Here is a 26704-nt window from a genome sequence, read left to right on the forward strand (position 1 = left end):
TCAGTGAAATAAGTCAGAAGGAAAAAGAAAAATATTGGATGGTTTCACTTGTAGCAGGAACATAGGGGAACCAAATAAGACATTATTGTAAAAAAAATAGTAACAGTACAAAACTCAACAAAGCAAAAACAGACAATTATAAATCAGAGACATCCTGCCGGGGAGGAGGAGGGAAAGGGATCAGAGGGAGGGAGGGAGGAGCACAGGGGACTGAGGTGATGGTGCACGGGTGCCTTGGGGAAGGAAACTCTATGGGGACTACACCTGAGGGGGTGGGAGAAGCAAATATTGTTTAAAAATGAACAATGATGTAAAAAAAAATAAAAAAATCTCTAAAAAAATCAGTTTTGGTGCTAGGCTGCAGATGGAATGAATCAAGAAGGTCTAGGTCTTCAGTGCAGTTGGATATTTATGGTGAGCCACTCTTTGTAAAAAATGTGAGCTCTTGTAAAAGACTTACGTAACGCAGCTTGGGTTACTGTTGGTACCACGGCTTGTGGCCTTCAGTCTGTGGACTGAAGAGTGACTAATGCCTCACAGGCAACACAGAACACCATTTGAAAGCTCTACCATCCCAGAGTACTTACTGTGACAGTATTAGTTTGAGACGTCTTTGGTAAGCAGGCATATTTTACACCAAAACAAAATATTTCCCATAACTATTCCCATGAGTTTTTATTACATTTTTAATCCACTTCTTTTGTTTTCAGCTTTAATGAATTAATAAGTAAATATTTTTGAAATGGCACTAATCTTATTACATTTAACATAAATAACCAATTTTGGAAATGTAACATTTTTCAAACCAAAAATTGGTAAGATTAGAGGCATCATCTTACATTTTTGCAAATCCCTTTTGATCTCTGACATTATAAAAGACAGCCAGGTCTTCAGGTCTGATGTTCATTCACTCTGATGCAATATGCTGTTTTGGTTGAAGAACACAAAGGAAAGTCAGCCTCACAGATATGTGACTAGAAAAGGAGGAACTTGTACATCCTTAAAAGGCCTTGGGGAGGCACAGGGAACCTCTGACCACACCGCACGTTGAGAACTACTCTTTTGAAGTATTTCTAGCCTCTACATCTCCACTCATTGCCCTCTAGGGAGGAGTGTTGGATTGCCTGATAGGTGGCATGGAGAAGGAAGTGGGCACTGCTATTATTTTGAAGTTAGGACTCTTAGTGCCTGTGCTGATAGTGGTATATAAGGTAACACAACCAAGAAAATGATTTACTGAAATTCAGAATAGTGTTTGAGGGAAAGGGAGGGGACGAGGCGGGGAAGGGCACAAGGGAGAGGGATCCTATCAGGAGTTTTGATTTCTAGTACTTGGGGAACAATAGATCTGTTTGTTTCCTCACTCAGTCTTTTCTGCTTTTTGAGTGGGGCATATGAGGTCTTGCATTTCCTCAATTCTGAAAACACCTGCTTGGAAACATGCGTTTTGAGTGTATCCATCACAGCCATTTTTCACTTTCTGTATCTGTATTAACATTACAACTAAGGCCTTTGATTCCTTCATTGTTGTAAGAATAAACAAGCTCAACTGGAGGTTTGAATTATGAGATTCCTGGTGTGGGATGGTCTGGTGACAGGGCTTTTCTGAGCCTTCTGTGTTTTATTGATTCTTATCCACAAGTGCTGGTTAGTTGTTTTGCTTTCTACCAGATGATAGGCTGGTTTTGTGCTCCCAAGCCTATACACTATAGTTACACTTCTCGGATGGGGTAACCCACTATTTGACTTGCATTTAATCCATCCCTGTCTGTCTGTTGTGTCTTCTTACTTGGTTTCAGCATTTCATACTTCTGTTTTGAAGACCGAATGCTTCTAGTAAGTTTTTTTTTTTTTTAAAGATTTATATATACATACAAGAACTGGGGTACAGACCAGAGGTGTAGGGGGCTGAGAGGATTCACCAGAGACAGAGTGGGGAACAGAACAGGCAGATTGACTGAAATACACTGCTGAGGGGAGCAGTGGGTGAGTCAGGAGAGGTCTGCTGTGCCATGTGGGTAGCTCCCTGGCTGGCCAGGAATCGAACCCAGGCTGCAGAGGCTGCAGATAGCTTCACAGCACTGTGCTTAATCCCTTGCGCCACCAGGGAGGCCTGTAAGTTTTTATTTGAAGCCCAATAGTCATTCTTATGTAGGCTCTGGCAGCTTTTTTTCCCTTTCCCCATTTGTAAGTGATAGAATCCCATAACTTATGAGCTAGAGATTAAGTAGCCTCCCTGGTAAACACCTCTCTCTTCAATCTGTGTTACAGATGATGAAACTGAAATGGTAGTACAGCTCATTTAAAGCAGACCTTAGCTAGAATCAGGTTGGGAACTCTGGAAAATTTTTAGCAATGGAATGTAATGGCTAAACTAGTTGTGTGTGTGTGTGTGTGTGTGTGTGTGTGTGTGTGTGTTTTAAGGAAGTTACATCCAGCTATACAATATAGTATGGAGTAAGATGGAGAGAAGAGAATATAGAAATCAAAAGAAAGCATATTTGATGGGAAAGAAATTTACACTATGGTGATCAGCTCAAGAGGCAGCTACTAATTTTTATTGAAGATGAAGAAAATGGAATTAAATAATATGTAACTTAAACTTATAAAAATTTGATTTGAGAATGCTTTTCCATTTGGTGCATTTGTAGAAATATTGCCCCTATAGGTGAGATCTGAATATTGTTACCCTGGATCTGAGTAAAATAGTTGTAATAACCTCATGGGTTGTAAGGAAATTTAAAAAAAAAACCAGGTATTTAGCGTTGATGCCACAGTGACTGGTGGTTTGAATATTTACTCAAAATTTCAGGCTGCAGAGAAGTGTATGTAAAGGAATGTGAATGCAATTAAAATGCTCTCAGAGATGGGAGTCTAAATAAATAATACAGGAAGTAAAACAACATAGGTGAAATTGCTAACAACTGCCTAGGCTCAGGGTAGGCCTTAAAATTATGAATGTTGGATTCCCTGAGGGTAAAAATGTATCTAGTTTTGAAAAGACTTATTTCTTAAGATAATCTCAGAAGAAGTGGATAATAGTATATAAATCACTAGATATTTATTTTTTTCTTTAGTCTGATTTTATTTTATTTTATTTTTTTTAGTCTGATTTTTAAATACCTGGGGATAAGCCTTTTTAGCTTCCCAGGATAGACAGGATGAGGGAATAAGTCTGGAGATGTTATCTCATCCCAAAGAGTGCATCTTTGTTTTAGGGTAATTATTTTTTTTTTAAAGATTTATTTATTTATGCATACAAGAGCTGGGGTACAGGCCAGAGGTGTGGGGGGTGAGAGGACTCACCAGAGACAGAGTGGGGAACAGAACAGGCAGATTGACCGAAGTACACTGCTGAGGGGAGCTGCAGGCGAGTCAGAAGAGGTCTGCTGCGCCATGTGGTTTGCTCCCTGGCCAGGAATCGAACTAGTGCTGCAGTGGGTATGGATTGCTTCATAGGTTGCGTCTTAACCCTTGCGCCACCAGGGAGGCTCCTAGGGTAATTATGTTAATAAAATGGCTTGCCAGTTCCTTGCACACAGTAGGTAGGGGTACAGAGAATATTTCTTCTTCTCTAACCCTTACTACCAAAATTCTTTGGACAATACATCCAGATGTGTATTTTGTTCTTCGGTAGTCTATGAGAAGCTAAGGAGGAAGTGATAGGAAATTCTTATGTGTGAATCCTGTGGTTTTAATCAGCAGCACTAACTGCATCCTGTCTTCTGTGTATGTGAGCATTTTCTCTTTGTCTTCTATGTGAGCTTTTAGTTGACTTTGTTCCCTGCAACTGATGTTTCAGCATTACTGGAGAAAAACAGGGAAGGAGGATTGGTAATATTTGCTTTTTAGATGAATTAGAGAGTAAATGATTGCTGTAGGCTGCTCTGCTTTAATCTATACTCTCTAAGTTAGACCTTTTCTTTCCTTCTGTGGAGATACTCAAAAATTCATTCCAGCAATTGGTGGTGGAAATGCATCTCCTTGCAGATTCTAACTTTTCTCACTTCTAGCTTTCCCCACCCCCTTTAGCTCCCACCTGGTGGCTCTGGGCCTGTGGGCCCTCCTCCTATTTCTTAACTTGGGGGGTGTGACTTCTCTAGTGTCATATACTCGAGTGAGGTTGTGGTGTCCTCTGATGACTGTTTTATAAAAGGCTGACCAGAGGCAGCTTTTTCTAGGTTCTCAGGCTTTACTAATGTAGTGGTCAGGGCTTTGGAGGCAGCCTGCCTGGCTTTGAACCGCCTCTTAATTGCTATATAACTTGTAGCAGTTCAACTTCTGAGCTCCAGTTGCCACAACTATAAAATGGGAGTAATGACAGCACATACCTCAAAGGTGATTATGAGAGATAAGTGAGCTCAATGTAAAATACAGGATGGTGCCTGCACAGGTATATATGTGTGCTTGTATATGTGTACATATATATATATTTATAAAGCATTTGTATAATTTATAAATACTACCTTAGTGGAATAATGATTTTCCAAGAACAAGCTCCCCTCCAACGTTTGACCTCTAACTAGGCACAGTTAATTGCCACTAAGTGTTGGGAAGGGCCCATATGGAAGCACGTGGCCAGAGCATTAATGTCTCTATGTTCTCCGTTCCCAAGAGCCCTCTTAAACCGCGCCTCCTCCATCAAACACACTGTAGACATCTTAGCCAGTGATGAATGCCCCCTCCTGTGTGGCAGTCCCTTTGGGTTGGGGAAGGCAGGAGAAGACTGGTAACTCTGTGCAGGATGTGGAGAATGGTTAAAATACAGTGAACCTTTGTAGAGAGGCATGATGTCCAATTTAAGGGGGCAGGGAAGGCTTAATGGAGAAGGTGGCATTTTGCCTGACATTATAAGGATGAGTAGGTGGAGCTGAGGATGGCGGCACTCTGCACAGAGGTGGGTGGCTTTGAAAAGAGGCAATTGTCCAGCCTGAGGTAGGGGTGGGGGTAGGTTTGGAATCTGGCAAAACTGGTTTGAATGCTGCCTCTGCTATTTTGATTAGCCTTAGTTTCCTCATCTATAAAATGGAGCCAATAATATTGACTTCACAGGGTTATAAAGATTAAATGTGAAGTTGTTTGAAAGGTTCAGATATGGTGCTCGGCATTGAAGTGCCCAGGAAACCATTATTTAGGTGATGATTATGATTAAGTATTGAGAAGTTGAAGTCCGTGGCGGTCTTGGAGTATCTAGCTAAGCATTGTGATCTTCCATAAATGTTCAGTGATTGCATTTTGGTCTACTGATGAAAGGAAATATGGACCCTCTCTTTTTAGTTCTCTGACTTACAAAGTGAGAGCCTATTACGTCTCTCCCCTTCTCTGAGTATTTCAACTTCATTATTTAGGTGTTCCAGGCAACCTTGATGCTTTTAAAAGCTATCAATCTACTTTTCCACCTTGATCTGAGGAGCTGAGGTGAAGTATGAGGTGCATTTATTAGTACTCTTCCCTCCGTGAAGGCTGAAGAAGCTTTTCTGGCTTCTCTGCCCCAAGAGATCTGGTTTTACAGTGATTGTCCTTGAATGTCCATGTGAGCCAGCCAGATGACTTGTGTCTGTCACTCTGTCTTCCAGATTATTAATATGTGGGCTAAAGAGTGGGTAGGAAGTTGAACTGAGAAGGAATCCTGGGGGATAGCCGCCAAGCCCTATTTCCTTACGTTGGTGGTTACAGCTGCCACATTGCACTAACCCCACTCCTGGTAATAACCAATCTAAGTATGTACAGTTGTTGCAATTGTGGTGAAAGGGGTTTAACTCTGTGTAGCCACGATTATAGTGAGATCCAAGGGCTGACCCTCTCTCTCTATGTGGGAGGGATTGAGGCTTGGATTTTTCTGCAATCCAATTGGCCAAAGTTGTTCTTGTTTTTGCCAGTGTAATTATCACCTATTTCTCCTTGGTTGCCTTTCATTTTCACTATGTAGATAATAATTATTCTAATAAACCATTAGCCTTTGGAAGAGTTTAATGGCAGCTGCTTGGATTCCTGGCCAACACTTTTGCTAATTCTGTTCCTTCTTTCACCTCAGGTCTCATTTAACTTTCTCAGTTTCTCCTTCCTACAGAATGTTTGAATTACAGCAAGGATCACTTGCCAAGCTATAATCTTTCAAGTTTCGATTTCAGCTTAATGCTTCCCTGTAATCACGCTATCAAAGACAGTCAGAAACATATTCCCACTCACATATCCCATAACTCTTAATCTGTTAATCTAGGAGAACGGAGATGGAACCGGACCCCATCTCTCTGCAACGTCTGAGCTGCTGACCCAACTTTTGTGCTTTGTGTGAACATGTGCAAAAATGTAACCTCTGTTGTTGCATGTATTTCGTTATCTGTTTTTGAGAGCTGCTAGGATTTTACAACAGGTTGTTGTATGTAGTAGAGGTTTCCCAGTGCCCTAGTTGGGTCCTACTTGATTATTTAGAAATAAGATGAAAATAATGATAATGAAAATGCCTCTTTAAAAAGGACAATGGAGGTGGAGGAGGGGACTGTGGGAAAATTTTTTCTGTGGCAGCATGTGAAAAGAAGGTTTGTTTTGCATTAGTTGATCAAGACAAGAGAGCCAGCCTCTAAAACATCCATCAATGGGAAACATTTGAGAGTAGAGGAAAATTGAAATATAGCCTCTTGGGTCTGCTTTCCTAATAAGCACACAAATATGTGTGAGAAAACTCCTAAATGAACTTTCTTTTACAGTTAGAGGGATGCTTCAGTGATACGTAGTTAACCTCTGTAAGGCAGAAAGTTGTCTGCTCAGCTTGTGGGAGTATTTATTTTTTCAGGGGTTAATTGGCTCTGCTGTGTTTTTTTTTTTTTTTTTTTTCTTTTTTGAGAAGGAAAAAAGACTAAGGAAGAAATAAGAAAGGTTTGGCTTGATTTGAATGGCAGAAATTGTAGCCACAACTAATAAAGTCAATCTATTAGGCTCCTTTAAAAATATGATTTGAAAATAATGCTCTGAAGGAAATTTTAATCAAATAGCTTACCGTTTGGATGGTTGCCCAGACTGGTAGTCTCTGCCTAGTAAACGGCTCTATACTCAGATTCCTTGGTCAGCTGGGAAGATGTGTTCATAAGTGCACTGGGTGGTGGAAAGTGGAAAACTCTTTCATGATGTGACTGCTCAGTGCCAGGCCCTGGGCAACTAAGTGCTTAGTTATATGTTTAGTTATTTGTGTTGATCTTCATAATCACTCACTTTAACAAATATTTCTGGTGGGCCTCCTTGGTGGTGCAGGGGTTAAAGTCTCAGCTCTATCAAGCTATCTCCAGCCACTGTAGCATGAGTTCCATCCCCTGCCAGGGTGCTAACCCACATGGGGCAGCAGACCTCTCCTGTCTCACCCTGCTGCTCCCCTCAGCAGTGTATTTCAGTAGATCCGCCTGTTCTGCTCCCCAGTCTGTCTGGTGAATCCTCTCACCCCCTGCACCTCTGGCCTACACCCCAGTTCTTATATGCATAGATAAATAAAAATTAAAAAAAATATTTCTGGTATTTGAAATGTAAACCAGTTTTCAAGTCTTATATACTCTATTCTTACTTACTCTTTGATTTATCTGGTTCATTGTTTTCTGTGTCTTTAGACTTCTTTCTTTTTCTACTTCTTCCTTTAACAGACTATTGCTTTCTCTCCTCCCATCACCATTCCTCCCTCCCTCTGCAGCTATCCAAATCTTCTTTTCTCTGATCACTGTCTAGGTCAGATCTAACCTTCTCTAGGAAAGCCTCACTTTTTTGCTCTGGTCCTTGTTCCCCTCTCACCCTATCTCACCTGTGTGCTGTATTTCCTCATCAGACATTTTGCAGTAGTCCTGTTTTCACTTAGTGACTCTTCCCCCTAAAAAGATTAAAGTTCCTAAGGAAGCTTTTGCATTTCCTAGAATTCTTGTTGAGTAGTAGGCACTTAAATATTTGTAAAGTTACTTTCGTTATTTAACGTCTTCCTCTCAAGGCAAAGTGACCGTCGCGTTGCTTAGTGGTTAGCACTGCATCACATTCGGTGGAAATTCTTTGGTAACTTGTAGAGATCTATGCTTTTACTAATTTCTGTCTTTTCTTCCCAGTGACTTAGTTGTGGTTTGAGTTAGGGAAATATTAGCAATTCATATCCTCATTATTATGTCCTATCCTAAAGTTACACAGGGGAATAAAGGAATATTATAACTCACACTATTGTAGGCAAAATCCTATGATGGCCCCTAGATTCAGCCCCCTGGTGCACACATAAGCCTCAGCTCTTGTAGATCAGATGCAGTAATTCACTCAATGGTCAGGTCATATTATGGCACAGCCGATTGTAGATATGGAGGTTATCTTCAGCAGACAGACCTGACTAAATCAGTCCTCTAAAAGTGACTAGCCCTTCCTGAAGAAGATTTGAAAGTGAGAGGTACACGAGGGATTCTGTTGCTAGCTCTGATGTTGGGGTGACCATGTGACTAGTAAATGTGGATATCATTTTGAAAATGCAGCCGCTGGCTAACAGCAAGCAAAGAGAGCAGGCCTCAGCTCCACAGCTGCAAGGAATTGAATTCTGCCAGTATCCTGAATGAACTTGAAGTGGAATTTCACTCTAGAGCTTCCAGATGAGAACTCAGCGTGACATCTTGTTTTCATCCTTGTGACATCGTACCCAGACTTCTGATCTAAAGAATCAAGAGCTAATAAATAGATGTTGTTTCAAGCCACCAGTGTGTGGTCATTTCTTCCATAGCAACAGGAAACTAATTCATGCCCCCCAATTTATGTAAACAGCCTCTGTTCCATCCTGAGTGTTTTATCCAGGACTAAGATTAAAATGCAATAGGATTCTGGCCTTCCTGGTGGTGCAAGGGGTTAAGATGCAACCTATGAGGCTATCTGCAGCCACTGCAGCATGAGTTTGAGCCCCGACCAGGGAGCTACCCACATGGCGCAGCAGACCTCTCCTGTCTTGCCCGCTGCTCCCCTCAGCAGTGTATTTCAGTCAATCTGCCTGTTCTGCTGCCCACTCTGTCTCTGATGAATGCTCTCACCCCCTCCCGCCTCTGGCCTGTGCCCCAGTTCTTGTATACATAAATAAATAAATCTTAAAAAATAATGCAATAGGATTCTTAGGAAGGCTTCGGAATTTTTATCAGCATTGTTTAGTACTGTAAAATCAGGAATGACCACAGAGCAGGTTTTCTGATCCAGCAGACCTGGTAAAGGAGGAGTCAGAGTCCTCAGTGGCTTTGCAGGTTTTTATTGGGATTACCAGGTACACAGCAGGCAGGGGCGCAGGGGGTCCGGTAGGCTGGCAGGCCTCCCAGCCCCCAGCAAGTTTTCACTCTATCTGGGCTCTCCAGCCTTCTCTCGGCTTCTGCTTCTCTTGCTTCTCTCTTGGCTTCTCTTTCGGCTTCTGCTCCTTCTTGGCTGCTTCTTTCTCAGCTTCTGCTGGCATCCCCGTGACGCCACCCTTAAAAAGCACAGTTTTAGCCCAGGTGAATCCCATCAACATAGGCCCACACCCTACTCCAGGTGCCCGCCATCAGGCATGCATTCAGGACAAGGATCCATCATCTATCCTGATGGCGGGAGGGCAGAAAAGCCTGACATTTTCTTTACCCTACAAGTACTATTTGTGAATTGATATTAAGTGTTAATTTGTATGTTTATTTCCTAAAAAATGTATTTATCATGACTTTGGTCATTTTTGGTACTCTGAATTTTCAGGGGTGTAGGGTAAATGGATTCCTCAGTCTTTTTACACCATTGGCCTCTCTGACTATCACCTGTGTCCTTGATGATGTTAATATAGGAGGCGCTTGAGAGCGTGGGTGTGGGGCATGCATGCCTGATTGTGTTTGTGTGTGCGCATGCAAGTGTGCACACCTGAGCCTAGAGGCTGGGATAAAAGCTGCGGCAGCAGCGGACCTCTCCTGACTTGCCTGCTGCTCCCTCAGCAGTGTATTTCAGCCAGTCCTCCTGTTCTGTTCCCCACTGTCTCTGGTGAATTCTCACCCCCCACAACTCTGGCCTGTACCCCAATTCTTGTATGTATAAACAAATAAATCTAAAAAAAAAAAAAAAACACCTGCGGGGCCTCCCCGGTGGCGCAGCAGTTGAGCACTGGGTTGCGAAGCTGCCCGCAGCCTCTGCAGCGCCTGTTCGATCCCCATCTGCTCCGCGGCCACCTGAGGAGGGTCCCACAGGGCACACAGACCTCTCCTGACACCTGCTGCTCCCCTCAGCAGTGTACTTCGGTCCTTCTGCCTGCTCTGCTCCCCGCTCTGGCTCTGGTGAATTCTCTCACCCTCCCGCGCTTCTGACTGTACCCAGTGCTTGTATAAACAAACAAACAAACAAATAAATAAATAAATAAATCTTTTAAAAAAAAAAGGACTTTAAAAAAAAAACAAACCTGCGGCAGCAGGAGCAGTGAGGAGGCCAAGTGGCTGACTACAGAAGAGGTGTGGGGCTGTGAGACGTCAGAGAGAGAACACCAGAGAGAGCCCAGAGAAACAGTATAGAGATTCTTGAGGGAGGCGGGGCTGGGAAGCTCCCTTGCCTTCCTGCCACCCAGCACCCCAGTTCCCTGCCTGGCTGGTGCCTGCCTCCTTGCATGTAGCCTCCCTGCCTGGTGTGCCTGTGTACCTAGTTCTCTGAAAGAGCATTAAAGCCTGAAAAAATCCACCAAGGGCTCTGGACTCCCCTTTATCCATTTGCCTGAATTGATAGTGAACCTGCCCTGTGCATGCTGGCAAGCAAAGGGTTAGAAATGTATCTGCACCCAGACATGTTCTAGATCAGTCTGACTTGGGACCTGAATGTGCACTGGGAAGAGAGTAGCCAGGTTGTGACTTTAAAAAACAGTCCTGAAGTGTTCATTTGTGACTGCTTAGAGCTGGCTTTGATTTTTTTTTCCTTTCTTGGAGACTACCATTATTACATGATTGTTCCCATAGCTGATTGTTCCCCTTCCATTTTCCAAAAGGGACAGAAATAAGTATCTTCCCAGAAGGAAGTGGCTGATTTACTTCTGGCCATAGAGATGGTGGCGCAGAGAAGGAAGTATCCCATCCGTATTTCTTTATTTGCTGATGAATGCATCCAGTGAATAGAAATACACCAACAGGGTCCCAAGTGCTTCTCAGCTAGGAAGCCCAGCGGAATTGAGGTGTGAATTACACACAGGAGTAGAACTGCATATCAAAAGTGGGGAAAGATACCTGACTGACTTGGGGCTGTTAATTAACTTTGACTTCCTGTTCATCACTGTTTGAAAAAGCTTGTCTGAAAAACATACCGCACTATAAAGGCAGCACAGGAGGCTAAAAATGAAGCAAAGGAGTAACTGAGAGATATTTGTAGGTGATGTGTTTGAAATGGAATCAGGTTATTTGGGATTGCTCTGGGAAACCGCAAGGTTTTGAAGTGATTAGTGAACCTCCCCGTTTTCTCATTAGTGTTCCTCGCTGGCTGGCTGGCTGGCTGTGGGAAGGCCTGGTCTCTGTGGTGTGGAGTGGTATAAGAGAACAGCTGGAGCATGTGTTTCTAATCTGATCATGCCTTTATAAATAATTCTTGCCTATTTGTCAAATTGCTTCCCTCCCACCCTGTCCTCTTCTGCATACTGTAAAATTTGTCAGAGTCCCTGGAATGCACATGTGGGCCTTGTCATTCCCAAACATGAGACTTTCTGCTGATCAGCACTTTGTAACCTTACACTGCTACAGGCATTAGTCACTGCGACTCAAATAGAAAGACTGGTCTTTGGCTACTTAAGAAAATGTCTTTTTTGTTGTTATATCTTGGCATACAGATAGATTCAACTTCTCAGGGTTTATGTGGACTTGTAGAAAAATATTCTGTCTGTAAGAAAATAGTGCTCCTACTTTTTACAAGTTTTGGAGTGTCACATCTGGCTGTTATTTGCTAAAACTGTTTGACTAATAACACAGCCCCATCCCCCAGCCCCACCTCACCTCAGTCTCCAGGAGCAGCTGGGGCTGTCTTCACTGCAGATAGCCATTTCTGGGCTGTGCTTTTAGACAATGTTTGCCTTAGTTGTTATGTGAGAACACTGATTCCTGATGAGAAGAAAATGAGACTCTAATCATAGACAAACCAGCCAAATTTTGGAAGAAAGTGTGGGCACTACTGATTTATGCGAAGGTAGGAAGTAGAAAAGATAGATTGTGGAGGCGCTGCTGAAAGAACTGAAGCAGCACTGCATCTTTGGGCCTTTGGTCTTAGGCTTCACTCAGTTACCTGTGGGAATTATCACCTTTGAAGCTGATCCAGGTGTGAGGAGAAAGGGGTGGGGCAGCCCCAGGACACGGAGTTCTGTCTCTCTCCCCTGTGCCCTGTGCAGAGGGAAAGCCCATTAGCCACTGTGCCTGCCTGCTGACCTGAGAGCGAGGAGTTTCGAGAATGATTTCTGTGAAACATCACTCTGGGTACAAATTTTGGTGATGTCTAATAGGGAAGGAGTAGGAGGAATACCCAAATCATAGGTTTCTAGACTCAGAAATAGTATCAGTTGGTAGACAGGATGCCAAAATGTCAGATAAGAGCATTAGGTGAAAAAGGTTCCACCAAAAAAGGTGTGAAGGATGGTTATTACATCTGGATCCAAAGGGGAAAAGCTAACTTGGTACCCATGGCTCAGAACGTCTTCACTGCCCAATTTAGAGGCGAGGGAAGGGTTTAAGGTGATTTAACTGTGGATTTTTTTCTCTGCAACAGGGTGGAAGCCTATAAATAAATGTATGTAGATTTTTTTTTATCAGGGTTAGTAATATGCATGCTCATAAATGTTATCCTGGGAGCCTCTTTGATACCTTGAAGTATGGCATCAGAAAATGGTAGGGAGATCAGATCTGAATTGAGAATGAGAGCGAGAGTGAATTCCACTTAGGGGGTGTTGACTTAGTGATAGATGCCTCAGCTGTGTATGCACAGGAGGGAGGGGGTACTGCCGAGTAGGACTAGAACATTGTTAGCCTAGGGTTGGTTCCAAAGCTGGTAGCAAGAATAAGGTCATCCAAGAAAAGCGTGTAAAATGAGTGGAGTCTAGAGAACGGTTAATTCTTGCAATAGCCTTAGTTTATCTTAAAGTTGACAGAACTGAGTCTGAGAAGTTAAATGACTTCTCTAAGTCCACAGCTAAACATGGTAGTTGCCCCGAGTCCTCTGACTTCAAGTGTAGAACTCTTCCCATTGTACTGTTAGCCCTTGACTGAGAGCTCCCCAGGTACCCCCAAAGCTTGCATGCTCTAAAAGGATGCAGCCATCCATGTGCACAAAGGCAAAGCATACTTAGTGTGAAAGAATTTTAATAGAGTTCATGTACATAGAAAGAGAAGAAAGGATATTCCTAACAAGTTTCCCAATAAAACCCCCAACTTACCCATCCTCTGTGAGTATATGCCCAGCCAAACAGGGTCATCCCAAAAGCTTGCCACAAGTCTAAGGCACTTTCTAGTGGGGAACCATGGGAAAGGAGTTCTGAAGCACAGGTACCTGAAAGCTGGGGCAAAAGGGGATACCACATCAAGATAAGGCTGCATTGGCAGCCTCCCTACGTTCCTCTCAGCCACGTACCTTTTCCAAGTGTCTGTAGATACTGTATTCCCTCCCCACATCTGCTCCCATCAGTTCTTCCCAGTAGTATCAGGGTGTCAGGCCCAGGAACAAGAACTCTTCCACATTCTTTCCCAAAGCCCACCCGCCTTCCACGTTATATAGCTTCACTGGCCACTCAGCTTTGTCCTTAGTTAAGTAGAAGTGGGAAAAATGGTGCCTCCCCTAGCAGTACTCATATGCTTACTCTTCTCAATTTCGGTGTAACTTGGTTCTGTTATTAGAAAAAGTATTCATATATTTTATCCTACTACCCACTGATTAACAGCCATAAAAATGGTCAGTATACCTTCTTTAAAAAGATTTTAATTGTTTATTGTTGTTAGTAGTATTCCTGAATTTTAAAATTTTAAAACCTTTTTTTATTATAAAAATGTGAAATGGGAACAATAATGTGATGTGGGTTTTTCATTTTTTTTTTTTTACCAAAAGGCCGAGAAGTGATGAAGTGGAGTTTTTTGGTAATAATGCAAATATTACAGAAACATTACTAGGAAGTAAAATTCCCTTATAGTTGTACCTTCCCTAAAGACAGCCTATTCCACATTATTTTTGCAAGGATGTGGAAAAACAAAATTTGTTTCTCCTCTGAGAGACTTTTGGAGAGAGTTATTTAGAGATCGTCCTTGAAACTGGGATATTCATTCAATATTAATCAACATCTTTTCTGGTTTCTTGGTGGTGTTTGCAAGGGAGGCTTCCTGAGTTTGGCAGTCAGAGCTCACCAACCTGGCTTTGTGACTCCAGGACTGCCCTCCTGGAGGCTCCTTTTCAGCCCCAGCTTCCAGCTGGGCTGCACTCAAGTTCTTTCCTCATATGGTTTCCCTCCAAACACTTCCTCTCTTCCTGGCTCTCTCTATTCTGCTGCTCAGGGGTTTTCCTGGCTCCAGCTTTGGCATTTCATGGTAGAGATGACAAGCAGAGTAGCAAATGTTGTCCAAGTCATCCTTAAAGAACGTGATCTTCATTGGTAATAAGATGCTTCAGACATTCTGAAATATGAAAGTAACCCCAGCAATGCCTAACTTTGAAAAAACCCCAGTGCAGGCTTCATAGTTGTGGTTTGCACTGGTATTTTGCATTCCAGTGTGTTCCCTTTTGCATGGGAACTAAGGGTGTTTCCATCTCCCGCCAACTCTCCTTTCTTTAAAAGAGAATATGAAACCAGTTCAATACTCTTTAGAATATAGTTAGTTAGAATATAGTTAGATGAGAGTATCAACAGATAGGATCAATTAGGCATTTAGGTAAAAGTTCTTGGAATATTTTTGAAGCTAAGATTTCTCCAAATATTGGGTATAGATCATTGGTTAGTAAAAGACTTCACTTGAGAAATATAATAGCTTGTTCTTCTCTGTGCCTTTCTTCTGCATCTATGCTATCGAAACAGGGCTTCAATAAAAGACACAACCTAAGATGAAGAGGAGCTATGTACCTCTTTTCTCCCCCAAGTGGGCATCTCTATGGAAAAAAAGAGCATACGAACATGCCCCATGGTTCCATCTCAGCCCCATTTAAAATTGGACATTCATTTTCTTAAAATTTGAGTCTTACTAATTTCTATTCCCACCCATTAGGTAATTCTGAAAGACTCTTTGTTTTCACCTGAATACATAAAGCCTGCACAAACTGCTTATAGGAGCTATCTACTAAATAACTATCTGAAAGTGCTGCAGTCTGATACTTGTTATTACATACAAATAACAAGGCTGGTGGGTTCATTGGAAGGATGACTAATCACATTTTTTATGAGGTTGCATAGCATCTGCCCTTTGGATAACTTATGATTATACATTTGTGGCTATTTGATTAGCATCTGTGTGTCCCACTAGAGACTCTGCTTCATGAGTTTGGGATACTTTGTTTTCTCGTCAAAACTTCCTTAGCATTTAGTACAGTATCTTAGACACAGGACTGAATAAATGATTGTTAAGTGAATAAAAGCATGGATAAAGATCTGCTTTTCTTCTTGAAGACAGATGGTTAACTACACAGAAGGGTTATTTCTTATATTTTGTTTTGAATCTATGAATTTGACTTTCAAAAATCTCTGGAAGACTTCAGATATAGCAGAAGGGAAAAACTGCTTTTAAGCAGGAACTAGGCTTGGAGTTTCTCAGGATAACTGATAGAAATTCTCTTTCATGGGCCATTTTATGAATTGAGCTGCCTTACTCTGGCAAGAGAAAATATACTACCAAGAATTTTCACTGTGCATTGACTTTCTTTAAGCAAAATGACAATTGGATTTATGCATATCTGATTTCTAGACTCAACAGACTGTAGATTGTTAGCATTAGAACCAAAGACTGCTTAGCAGTCATTTGGTTAAATCTTCTTACTTTACCGATGAGAAAATATAACCCCAGAGATTAAGTGATGAGCATCAATATAATTTATTATCTATAAACTGAGGCTTTGAGAAGAAGGTGATCACCATTTCTTGTGAGTGACTCTCTTACTTTCTAAATGAATGCATAGAAGAAATTCTTGTACATTAAAAAATAATCCAAACCTTAAACTGGAAAAATCTTTCTAAACTTAGAGTATCAGTTTTTTAAAGTGAAAAATTAAGTCTGATTGTTTTCAACACACATCACCTGCTAACCTCCTTTCTTGCTTCCATTGGCTAACAAGGATCAATGGTTATTTCCTAACCACATCTATTGAAACACTTCAGTTTTACTTTTTAAAAATAATTTATTTTTTAAAATTTATGTCTTTTACATCATTGTGTAGTCCCCGTAAATGTCCTACCACCAGTTCACCTGTGAACCATCACCATAGTCCCTTGTGCTCCTCTCTCCCCTGTTTTGATCACTTGCCCTCCCCCTTCTTCGCAGAATGTCTCTTATTTATGGTGCCTGCTAGTTTTGTTTTATTACTATTATTATTGTTGTTGTTTTTCCCTGTACTTTGGTTTTAAAAGCAAAGAAATGGGATATCATTTCATTTTGAGCATGGTAAATAGAATCTATCTGGGCACATCCATTTTGTTAATTTCAAGAGAGTCTGAGCTGGATTAAAATAGAAAAGTTAAGATGGAGAATTCAAAATGGTTTCCAGCCATGGAGGATGTCGATGCCTATACACTGTAATGTGATTCTGTGGCTTTCCCCCAGCTTTGAAGTTTCCTATTTAGGGTGGATTTTCTTTGTGCTAGACCCCTCACCCTCTCTTCCACTTCCTTTTGGTCACTCTGCTTTGCTCTTCGTGATGTTTCTTTCTTGGTTACTCGACTTAGCCATTTCAGTAGCTTCTCCTCGTGATAAGAGAGCTTCTAATTCATTTTAGATTTTAAAATTTAGATTTTAGATTTTAAAATTGTGCCATCTCTTCCTCTTACCTAATTTAGGGAAAGGAAACCCAGGGCTCCTGAGAGTCCAGGTACTCGCAGACATAGAATTTCCTTAACTCGTCCAAAGCACCCTGCGAAGTACTCCATTTTTACAAATGGAGGAAAAGGGACTAAAGTCAGTAGGAAACAAAGCTGGAGTCCATGGCTATCCGGTTCTGAACCTTTTGTTGGTCTGCTTCTGCTTATGTAGGATTTGGTATTGTGGAACATTTTGAAGCAGAACTCAGAATGCAGATGTTGCCACACATTCTTATAATTTGTTTTATAAATATCTCAATAATAAAGTCAGATGGACATCTAAAAAAACTTGTTGATTATAAACTTCAAAGTATATATTCATAGTAAAGTCACCCTTTGGGTGTAGATAGCATGTATTTAGAAGGCAAGCTAGATTTTCATTTCCCTGGTAGAATTGGAGGCACTTCAGCCTTCCTAAAATGATACCCTCTAAATTTCCTTTGCCAAAAGGAAATTTTTTTGTATCATTCCATAGTTAAAGTCACGGTTTTTATCACTTTTCTTTATAGTAGTAGTATCACATTTGCTTACAATCTATCTATTGCTACATTGTAAAGCCCTTAAAGGCAAGGAATGATGTTTATCAATGAGTAACAAAAATAGCCTGTTTTTGTTTCCTTAGGCTTTGAGCAATTAGTATTTTTGAATGAACCAATAAATAATTGTATCCATGTGGAGATGTTCTGAAAAGAGAAAAATGAGGTTGCCTGGTTATTTTATTTTATACCATAGAATTTAGTTATAACCCATTTTATTAGGCACAGAGATCATTAAGTCTAACCCCTTCCTAAATGGATAAGCAAGTAGAGGACTAGATCGGTTAAGGTCATATATTTACTTACTTAGTGGCTCTGTGTTGGCATTATTAGTTCAAACAAACAAACAAACAAACAAACAAACAAAAAACAAGTCAAAACTAAGCCTTATATTAATGGCTTCCTGTGCCATAGCCACAGAAATTGAGGTCTGATCTTGGCATTGCCATGGCCAGAAAAATATATTTAGAGCTACTTTGCCAGTTCTTATCTCTGACTTCTACTTCTATGGTTGTTACAGAATTATGATTTTAGAGAATAGTTTTTCTTTATGTATTAGATTTCATTGCAGTTGAAATTACTGTATTGTTTTGACCTAAGGAGCTTAGATCCTCTTGAGATAACTGTGACTAAGTGTGAGGACTCAGAATTCTGGATCCTGACTTCCTCAGTTCATGTTTCAGCTCTTCAACTTACTAGCCGAATGACCCTTGGGCAAGTTACTAAATTTCTGTGCCTCCATTTTCTTATCTGTAAGTTTTAGTTGGTTGGTAATAGTAACTGTCTGTTGAAATTAATTAACTACTTCATTCATGTTTAGGACTTCTCTAGAACATTGGAAATGGTTGACAAATGTTGGCTATTATGATAGTGATCATAGAATACTAAATAACTTAAACCATGTTGATCCAATCATTGTTTTCCTTTAACAGGTAAGGGGAAAGAAATTTTACTGCAATTCTCCCTGAGAGTATATAAATGACAAAGATGGAGATAAAATTTCATTGAGATTTGGAAGGTTTGGCTATATAAACATTGGTTGTAAGGCTCTTCCTGATAGAGGAAATCATGTGAGCAAAAGGTGATGGGGAGAAGTTTGGTGTTGTCTCAGGAATACAGTAAGTCTTCACTAATTGCCATAATAGGTTCTTGGAAACTATGACTTTAAGCGAATTGACATTTAATGAAACTAGGTCCTGGAATAATGGCCTTTTGATTGGTGTTGGCTGGGATTTCTTTTTTCTTATCAATGTCAAAAAAAAAACAATATTCAAAGACCTGCTATAATTCAGTTTAACTACAGTATAAGGTGCTTCATGGGGAGATGTGAGTCAGTGGAAATGGAGATTTGCGTTTACCCCCAAACCTGCCATGAGATAGCAGACCCAGGGGTTTGGATTAAGAATCTTTGAGTATTGAGATCCCTTTGGTATCAAGGCAGAGAGGGGAAAGGATTAGAGAGAATGGTATCAAGGCAAGGAGTTAGGAGGGTGTTGAATTAGAAATAGAGAGGAAGTGGATGTGGCACTGAGGACACTTTGGAATTAATGAAGGGGTGGGCAGCTCTCATGCATAGGCAGTACCTTTAACAAAAACAGGAAACTCTGGAGCAGAGGCAGGTTTGGAGTAGAGGGAGATGATTTTAGTTTCATGAACATCAGTTTGCGGTACAGATAGGAAAACCCAAGAAAATTGCCCCTTTAATAGAAATTCAAAGCTGGAACTCGGCAAAGAGTTTAGTATTAGAGGTAAAATTCTGAGAGTCATTTCCAGATGTGTGATAGTAGTAAAGATTTAAGAATAGGGCCTCCCTGTTGGCCTAGGGGTTAAGTGTCAGCACTGTCACCACTAAGGCCTGAGTTTGATCCCCAGCCAGGGAACTAACCACACAGGGTGCAGCAGACCCCTCCTGTCTCACCCTCTGTTCCCATCAGCAGTGTATTTCAGTAAATCTGCATGTTCTGCTCCCTACGCTGTCTCTGGTGAATCCTCTCACCCCCCTTCCCCTCACCTCTGGCCTACATCCCAGTTCTTCTATGCAAAAAACAAACAAACAAACAAATAAATAAATAAAAGAATATGTGAGAATTCAAAAGAGACCCACATTCTTTGGATTGAGACAGCTAAGGCAAGAAATAATTAATGTGGTACCACAAACTGTTGGAGTGTATAGATTCAGTTCAGTTACTGTGTGACTTAGAGCCTATACTTGCATTTCCTACAGTGCTTCCCAGTTTTTAAACGTGTTCATGAGCTTTTCCCATCACACACTGATGGGCAGGAACTCAGGATTCCCTTAATAGTATATAGAAGATTAGGCTGAAATTATGAAATTTAAAAATTACAGAATAAAATTTATCAAATTTATGCCGCAAAGTTAGAGAACAGAAACTCCGAAGACATAACTTTAAATTTAAAATATTTCATAACCCTTCATTCTCTGTGTGGTTTTCAGTGGGTATAAAAATACTCAGTGGGTGTGTGGGTGGTTTCTCATGTTTTGGAAATGGTGAGAATATGAGATGCTGAGCATTGGATTCTGGGATGAGAGCTATAATTACTAACTGATTCTACCCCAGGATTGGCTCTTGGGTGGATATCTGAATCTAAAAACCCAACAATCCAGAATCCAGAGCAATAAACCACTTGCCCTTCTCCCTCTGGGAATTAAAACAATTATTGTGGTAGAGAGGAGAGGGGCTATAGGAGGATGATTCTTCTTGCTTTGACTCCTTTCGTGCCCTGGACTCAGTCAGTGATGCAGAGAAAAGGAGCCTGGCGTAGTGGCTTCTCCTTGCCCGATATACAACAGCCACTGCACAGCTGTGATGGAAAGAGTTCTAAATATAACCCAGACTCATTTCAAATCCTCCTCTTGGCGGATGTGGTAAATACCCTAAAAATACCTGCTGTCTGAACCTTTGAGGTATCCGAAGAGCCAGGGGCAGGTACTAGAATCTGGGCTGTGTGGTGGTGGTGGGAGGCCTGGGCAGCCACCCGGACTGGTGCCCACTGGGGCGGGTCCCAAAGCTGTTTGGTGAGCTGTCTGCCATGCCATCCTGTTCAAGGATAAGTGCCTACTCTTGAGTCTCATCTTCACTGTTGGCAGGTTTGAAGGAAACTATTCATAGACTAGGCATCTGTTCTCTGTCCCATTGATCCCAAACCTGCAGCTGCCGCCATAGTATTCAGTTAGTGTAGTGGTTTTTAGTCTTATTTCACAGAATCAGATTTTACAGCTGGCAAGGACCTTAGACATTATATTGTCCATGAAACACTCCATTAAAGCCACTACACCTAGTGATTTTAATGCCTATATAGGACATTTCTTTGCCTATAGAGTGACATAGCAATTTTTAAAATAGTCTTAGTCTGATTATTAAAGGAAGTCATTCTCATCATTATATAACATAAATAGAAGGAAAATGAAAACCGGCCTTAAAGGTCTTAAGTGATCCTGTGAGAAACTCTTCAATTTTTTAAATTAAGTGGCAACTTTGAGGCTCACTTTCTCACCCCAATTTAAGTATTTTGAATATAAAGTTCATTGGCAGGCTAGCCAGACCATCAGGACTCTTGTCAAGACTTCAAGAAGGCTTTCAATATCTAGTTTCTGGAATCCCAAACAATAACAATGGTTGTAATTGAAGGACCATAGCTGGTCTTTGTTTTTCTGGGAAAGAGTTTCCAAAGATTATCTCCAGCACCCATGGAATGCATTCAAAGTCATGGAGGCAGTCAGAGCCATCTAATAAGGCAGCATAAATCACCCAAGTTTTAAAATGTGTGATAACTACCTTACCCCATTCCCTCAATAAACTTTAAGAAGGCCCAGTGGGTACAGAACCTGTGCTAGGAGCTGGGGTGGCGGTATAGAGAGCTAGGAAGTCCCAAGATGCTTGTTCCAATTAATAGTTTTAAATATGTTGCGTTGTGGTGAATTTAGAATTTCTGTGATTGTGACAAGTACATATTCTCTGCTGGGAGCTTCTTAAAGCTCTTTCAGGAATCTGGAAGTGTTACTCTGAGTTGAAAGTTAATCAAAAATTTCTCTTGAGTGTTGGAAGCTTTCAAAATGGTTGGAGTGTTTTATGTCACTTAATGCATATTTGAAATTGCCATCTGTGGGACCTCAAATATCCCTGGACCATAACACTTGTAATTGGAAATAAGATACAGTGGATGGCAGTCAACTTTGGGAATTAGTATAATTTGTGGAAAGAACTTGGTTTTGGAGTCATTCATATCTTCAGTCGTATAGAAGTCGAAGAGGGTAAGATATAGGACAAATCTTTTTCCATGCACGTCAAGAAGAGAGAAAGGTAGAGGTAATGTCTGTAATGTGTGATACTGAGTTGGCATAGTTCCTGGGTTCTCAAATATTTCCCCTCTGAAATTGCAGAATGAAGAGCTTCGAAACTTGTCACTTTCTGGCCATGTTGGATTTGACAGTCTCCCTGACCAGCTGGTCAACAAGTCTACTTCACAAGGATTCTGTTTCAACATCCTGTGTGTTGGTAAGTGACTCAGCATTTGCTAACAAGCCAGGGGTCTGGTCCATAGTGGTGGTGTGACTATCAAGAAGCATATTTTAGGGTAATAAGCATACTTTAGGGTAATAAGATGTTTTTACTCTCTTTTTCATCAGTCAAGTCTCCGTTTCATCAGAACAATAATACCCATTCTGTATATGTCACAAGATTGAGAATTGTATTTGCGTAATGCTTTGTAAGCTTTGGGGTGTTACTCAAATTATTTTTATTGATGTCATAGAGTTAAGCAAATGCTTAGTTTAATGTTGTTATCAAAACACTTTTTAGTGGGGTGGAGGGACTTAGATCCTAACTAGATTATAGGAAGTTGAAAGAAAGACCTGAGTGTGTGTGTGTGTGGTATGATTGTTCAAAAACATCTTAAGAATTTATTTTAAGGTCTCTGACTACAGTACAATAGTAATCTCCACTGAAATCTTTTTAAAGATATGCTACCTATAATAAGTAAAATATGAAACAACTGGATTATAATAAACTAATGTTTAAAATTTGTGCTTTCAGAGCAAAAGACAATTTAAATTTGTATTTTTTAGTTAAAATACATGCTCTGCCTGAATTATTAAACTAACCTTTGTCCTTAAATTTGACTCTAAAACTGACCTTAGTTTATTCCTGGTAGCTAAATCAAAAAGGTCAAAGATATCAGATGTCTTTGCATTCTCAGTATGTTTTACTCATATCCTTTAAATATTAATACACTAGTCAAGACCTCTGGCCTTCAGACTCCTTTTCTTCTCTAGCTATGTCGTTTTTAAACTAAGAGGAGGAAGGTAGAAAAAGAGGTGGAAAAGAGGGATGTAAATCTTTTGGTTTGAAGCAGAAAAACACAGGACGGTTTTTCCTTCACCTTCCTGTCACTCCTGATTAATGTCTGGGCTAGACATCAGAGAAGTGGCTGAGGTGTGCTGTTCTGTTGTCCTTGTCCTCCAGGCATGTCCTTCTGAGACAGACCAAAAGGAAAGGAATAATGTATTTCTGTTTGTAGACAAAAGGACCATCCTTCCACTAAGTCTGGACCATCCTTCCACTTACTTTTCTTGTACGAGTAAAATGAAGTCAATTTAGAAAAGGTGTGCATTTCTAAGAGCCACTCTTTTAGTTAGTTATTGGGCGGGAAGGTGGCAATTTTCCTTTTTAAAAAAATTCTGGAAGAAAATATTAATGTAGCCACTGCACTGGACGCCTGTTAGTGGGAACCACAGCTGTCCTGCACGCCACAATGGCTCCCTCTCTGTCTTAAGCACTGAATAGAGAATGACTGGAAGAAACGTGCCCTGGGCAGCCAGCTCTCATGCTTCTCCCCTTTCCCTACATGAGACCTTTTAAAATTCAGCAGGGGACCTCCTGAATGCCAGTGGGTTCCACAGAGTGGCATAAATGAGTTGTCTTTTCTCTTATGCTTATTGCAGAAAGGGGCAATTCTTCATTAGCATAGCAATTTGTTGATTTTTCTATTGAAAAGTGTGCTAAATTGTAGGCCAATTACTATTCTGGCTTCTCTTCCCAGCCTCCCCCAGCCTTGTCTCCAAAATCAGCTGCAAGAAAACACATGAGAATTGTGTCTGCAAGTAGGGTAAAGCCTTCCAGTGAGGTTGGGCTTGCTGGGAGTGCCTGGTTTGATAGGTGTGTGGTGTGCATGGAGTGGGGGAGGGGTGGTGTAGGGGTGGGGGTGGTGGGTAGGCTCACTGGCTCACTCCTCTTGTTCAATAGCAAGTGATGCTGCTAGTTGGAGTTCACAAGCTACATCCGGGTTGCTCTTTTGGATTTGTAAAGTAGCCGCTGTTCTTCTCTGTCTGGATGGTGATAATTAATGCCTGATTCTTGGCTTTTTACTCTGGTTCCATTAAACTGTTTAAAACTAGTTCCATTAAACTGTTTAAAACTAGTTTTAATAACAATACATATTTATTGTTAAAAAATATTGTGACTGCATCTTCCTCCCTCCCCATTTCCACTCCATAGAGATAACACCATGGAATTCTAGAAACCTCCTACATCTTTTTGTACTTGAATATTATTTTGTGTGGCTTAAAACAACACTGATTATCTTACAGTTCTGTAGAAGTCCCACATGTCTCACTGAGCTACAATCAAGGTATCCACAGGGCTGTATTCCTTTCTGGAACTTCTAGGGGAGAATACATTTTCTTACTTTTCCCAGCTTTTAAGTCTACCTACCTGTATGCCTTGATCCTGGGACGCTTTATCCTCCATCTTCAAAGCCTGCATCATCACATCTCTCTCTTCCCATTCTTGTATTAGAAAAATTCCTAAAAGAATTACAGGATTTTTAGTTTTAAATTCAGTGAAGACCCTTCCTAAACCCCAAAACATGTGGAAAATGTAATAGTATTGAATTTTATCATTAAGAACAGCTGGTGCTCAGAGTGAACTGTTTTCAGGACTGTCTCTGGCTCTCTAGCCTGCTTGCTTCTGTTGGCCTCATGATCGGCCTTTTCTTCAGGGAGGAAGTATGACCTCCAGCAATGTTGCCCACTTAGCAACCCCTGAGCAAAGAATGACCACTTGTGCCAGTTCTCACCGAATGGTCACAGGATGTCGCTGACGGGCCAGGCCTCAGCCACATGCCCACGCAGGGTAGGCGATGAACTAGTCCACCACAAGTCACAAGAGACTCCCTATGGGGAGGAAGCGATTATCAGAGAGGAGGTAGGGCATGAGGAGACATACACTGGCCAGGGACCAACAGCTCTCTCACAGTTACACAAGCACTGTTTTGTTTTTATACAAATGAGGTCATAATGCTCATATTCTTCTGATTTTTCCTCTTTTTCATTCACAGTATATGCTGGCTGTCCTTCCATGCCAGTATGTGTAGTTTTCCAGGTTCTTTTTCATACCTGTCTAGAGTCAGCATTAGCTCTTCAGGAGAATAAGGGCCTCAGCTTAAGCATTGAGCTTATTTATCCTCAATTCCTTTATCACAAGTATTTTACAGCAAATTTCTATATCTCACCATCAGTTATTGGGCCATCTATTTTTAAAGTAAGAATCTATGCAAAAGTGTTCTAGCCAGTCAAAATATTTTGACAGTTACTTAGAGGAGTAGGTGACATATTTTACTTAAGAGTATTCAAGGTGCTTTTTTTCTTGTCATCTTACTGTCCGTTGGTATGTTTTTCATACAGTATGTAGATGTCATGGTCTTTTTAGCATCATTACTTAATTTTCAAGTGATAAATGCAAAAAGGCATTGGAAACTTGATAAAAAAGAGCTGTGATCCTAATAAAGGAAACTGATGATGTTTATCAGGAAGGTATTAGAATCATAATTTGCTCTAGTGGCAAGAGCCTCTAAGTTGCAAATAGAGGAAATAAACCAGGACAGAAACTAATCCTGAGGTTGGTCTAGTTTTAGAGGCACTGAATTAAATGTCTGTTATTAGAACCCATATCTGTTGAGTACTAGAAAAAAATGTAATAGAGAGGAAAGAAGTGTTCACTTAACCTGAAAAAGGACTCTTGATGCTAAATTGGGCTATAGGACATCCAGAAGTTCATAGCTGCCTCACTCTCCATCTTGATTCTAACACATTAAATCATCCCCAAAGCTGCTGTTAGTTTAAATAAAACCTTTTCTTTCCATGCTGTAATTCTCCAAATAATCTGAATTATTGTTCGGTCTTTCTTTACAGTTTTTAATGTATCTATTTTTCTCCTTCATCTTCCAAAATGGCACTAGCTCCATGAGAAACTTTAACATTGATCCTGCTGTATTTTTTTGGTTCTTTGTGCACCTACAAAGATAAAAAAAGCACAGTGACATACTTGCTTTTGAAGAGGAAACAATTCAATAGTAGGATCAAAATAAAAGAAAAATACCTTTTGATAATAGAAAATTTTAAAATAGTTCAGCCATAACACTTTTTAAGGGGGTAAAAGAAGAGAAATAGAAAACAGATGAGTTTAAGATTTCTTTTTGTCAAAGCTGAAATAAGCTGTGGAATTTTATAATCCAGTCTTAAACATTTTTATCCTATCTTGTTTTTCCAGGTCATTAAGTAGTTTACAGGGTGAAATGGATGAGCAAGCAAATAAAGAGAAATTTAACCCCAGAAAACAAAGCAAAACCAAAGTGCAGGGCCTCCCCGGTGGCGCAGCGGTTGAGCGCTGGGTTGCGAAGCTGCCCGCAGCCTCTGTGGCGCCGGTTCGATCCCCGGCTGCTCCCCGGCCACTGGAGGAGGGTCCCTCATGGCGCGCAGACCTCTCCTGCCGCCCGCTGCTCCCCTCAGCAGTGTACTTCGGTCCTTCTGCCTGCTCTGCTCCCCGCTCTGGCTCTGGTGAATTCTCTCACCCTCCTGCACTTCTGACTGTACCCAGTGCTTGTATAAACAAACAAACAAACAAATAAATAAATAAATCTTTAAAAAAAAAAACAAAAAAAAAACCAAAGTGCAAAGCCTACCATCAGGTCTGCATAGAGCCATGAACTCTATCAGGGATAGAGTTGTCTCTCAGCGTGTTGAGAGGACAGAGGAATCCATTTATTCACCAGATATTTATTGAACACATATTATGTACCAAACAAAAATTAAAAGTTTAGCAATGACAGATTTAAAGTTTCTGTAGAGTTAGAGCAAAATATTCCAGATGAAACAGTT

At 40.8% G+C, this 26704-nt stretch overlaps 1 protein-coding gene across 5 annotated transcripts in view; it reads left to right on the forward strand.

The window, feature by feature from the left end:
* Positions 1-26704, forward strand: part of SEPTIN11 (septin 11) — a 136806-nt gene that overhangs the window by 67741 nt on the left and 42361 nt on the right. For 4 of the 5 annotated variants that reach the window (XM_037529188.2, XM_037529186.1, XM_037529189.2 and 1 more), the window contains one exon: positions 21932-22046. In XM_037529188.2, coding sequence (XP_037385085.1) covers positions 21932-22046 — 115 coding nt within the window. Of the gene's footprint in view, positions 1-21551; positions 21803-21931; positions 22047-26704 lie in introns of those variants that run through there. The other variant, XM_037529190.2, reaches the window with a different exon arrangement.

The sequence above is a fragment of the Talpa occidentalis genome, unplaced genomic scaffold, assembly GCF_014898055.3.
Source record: "Talpa occidentalis isolate TD23 unplaced genomic scaffold, MPIMG_talOcc4v2.1 talOcc4.6, whole genome shotgun sequence".
NCBI lineage: Eukaryota > Metazoa > Chordata > Mammalia > Eulipotyphla > Talpidae > Talpa > Talpa occidentalis.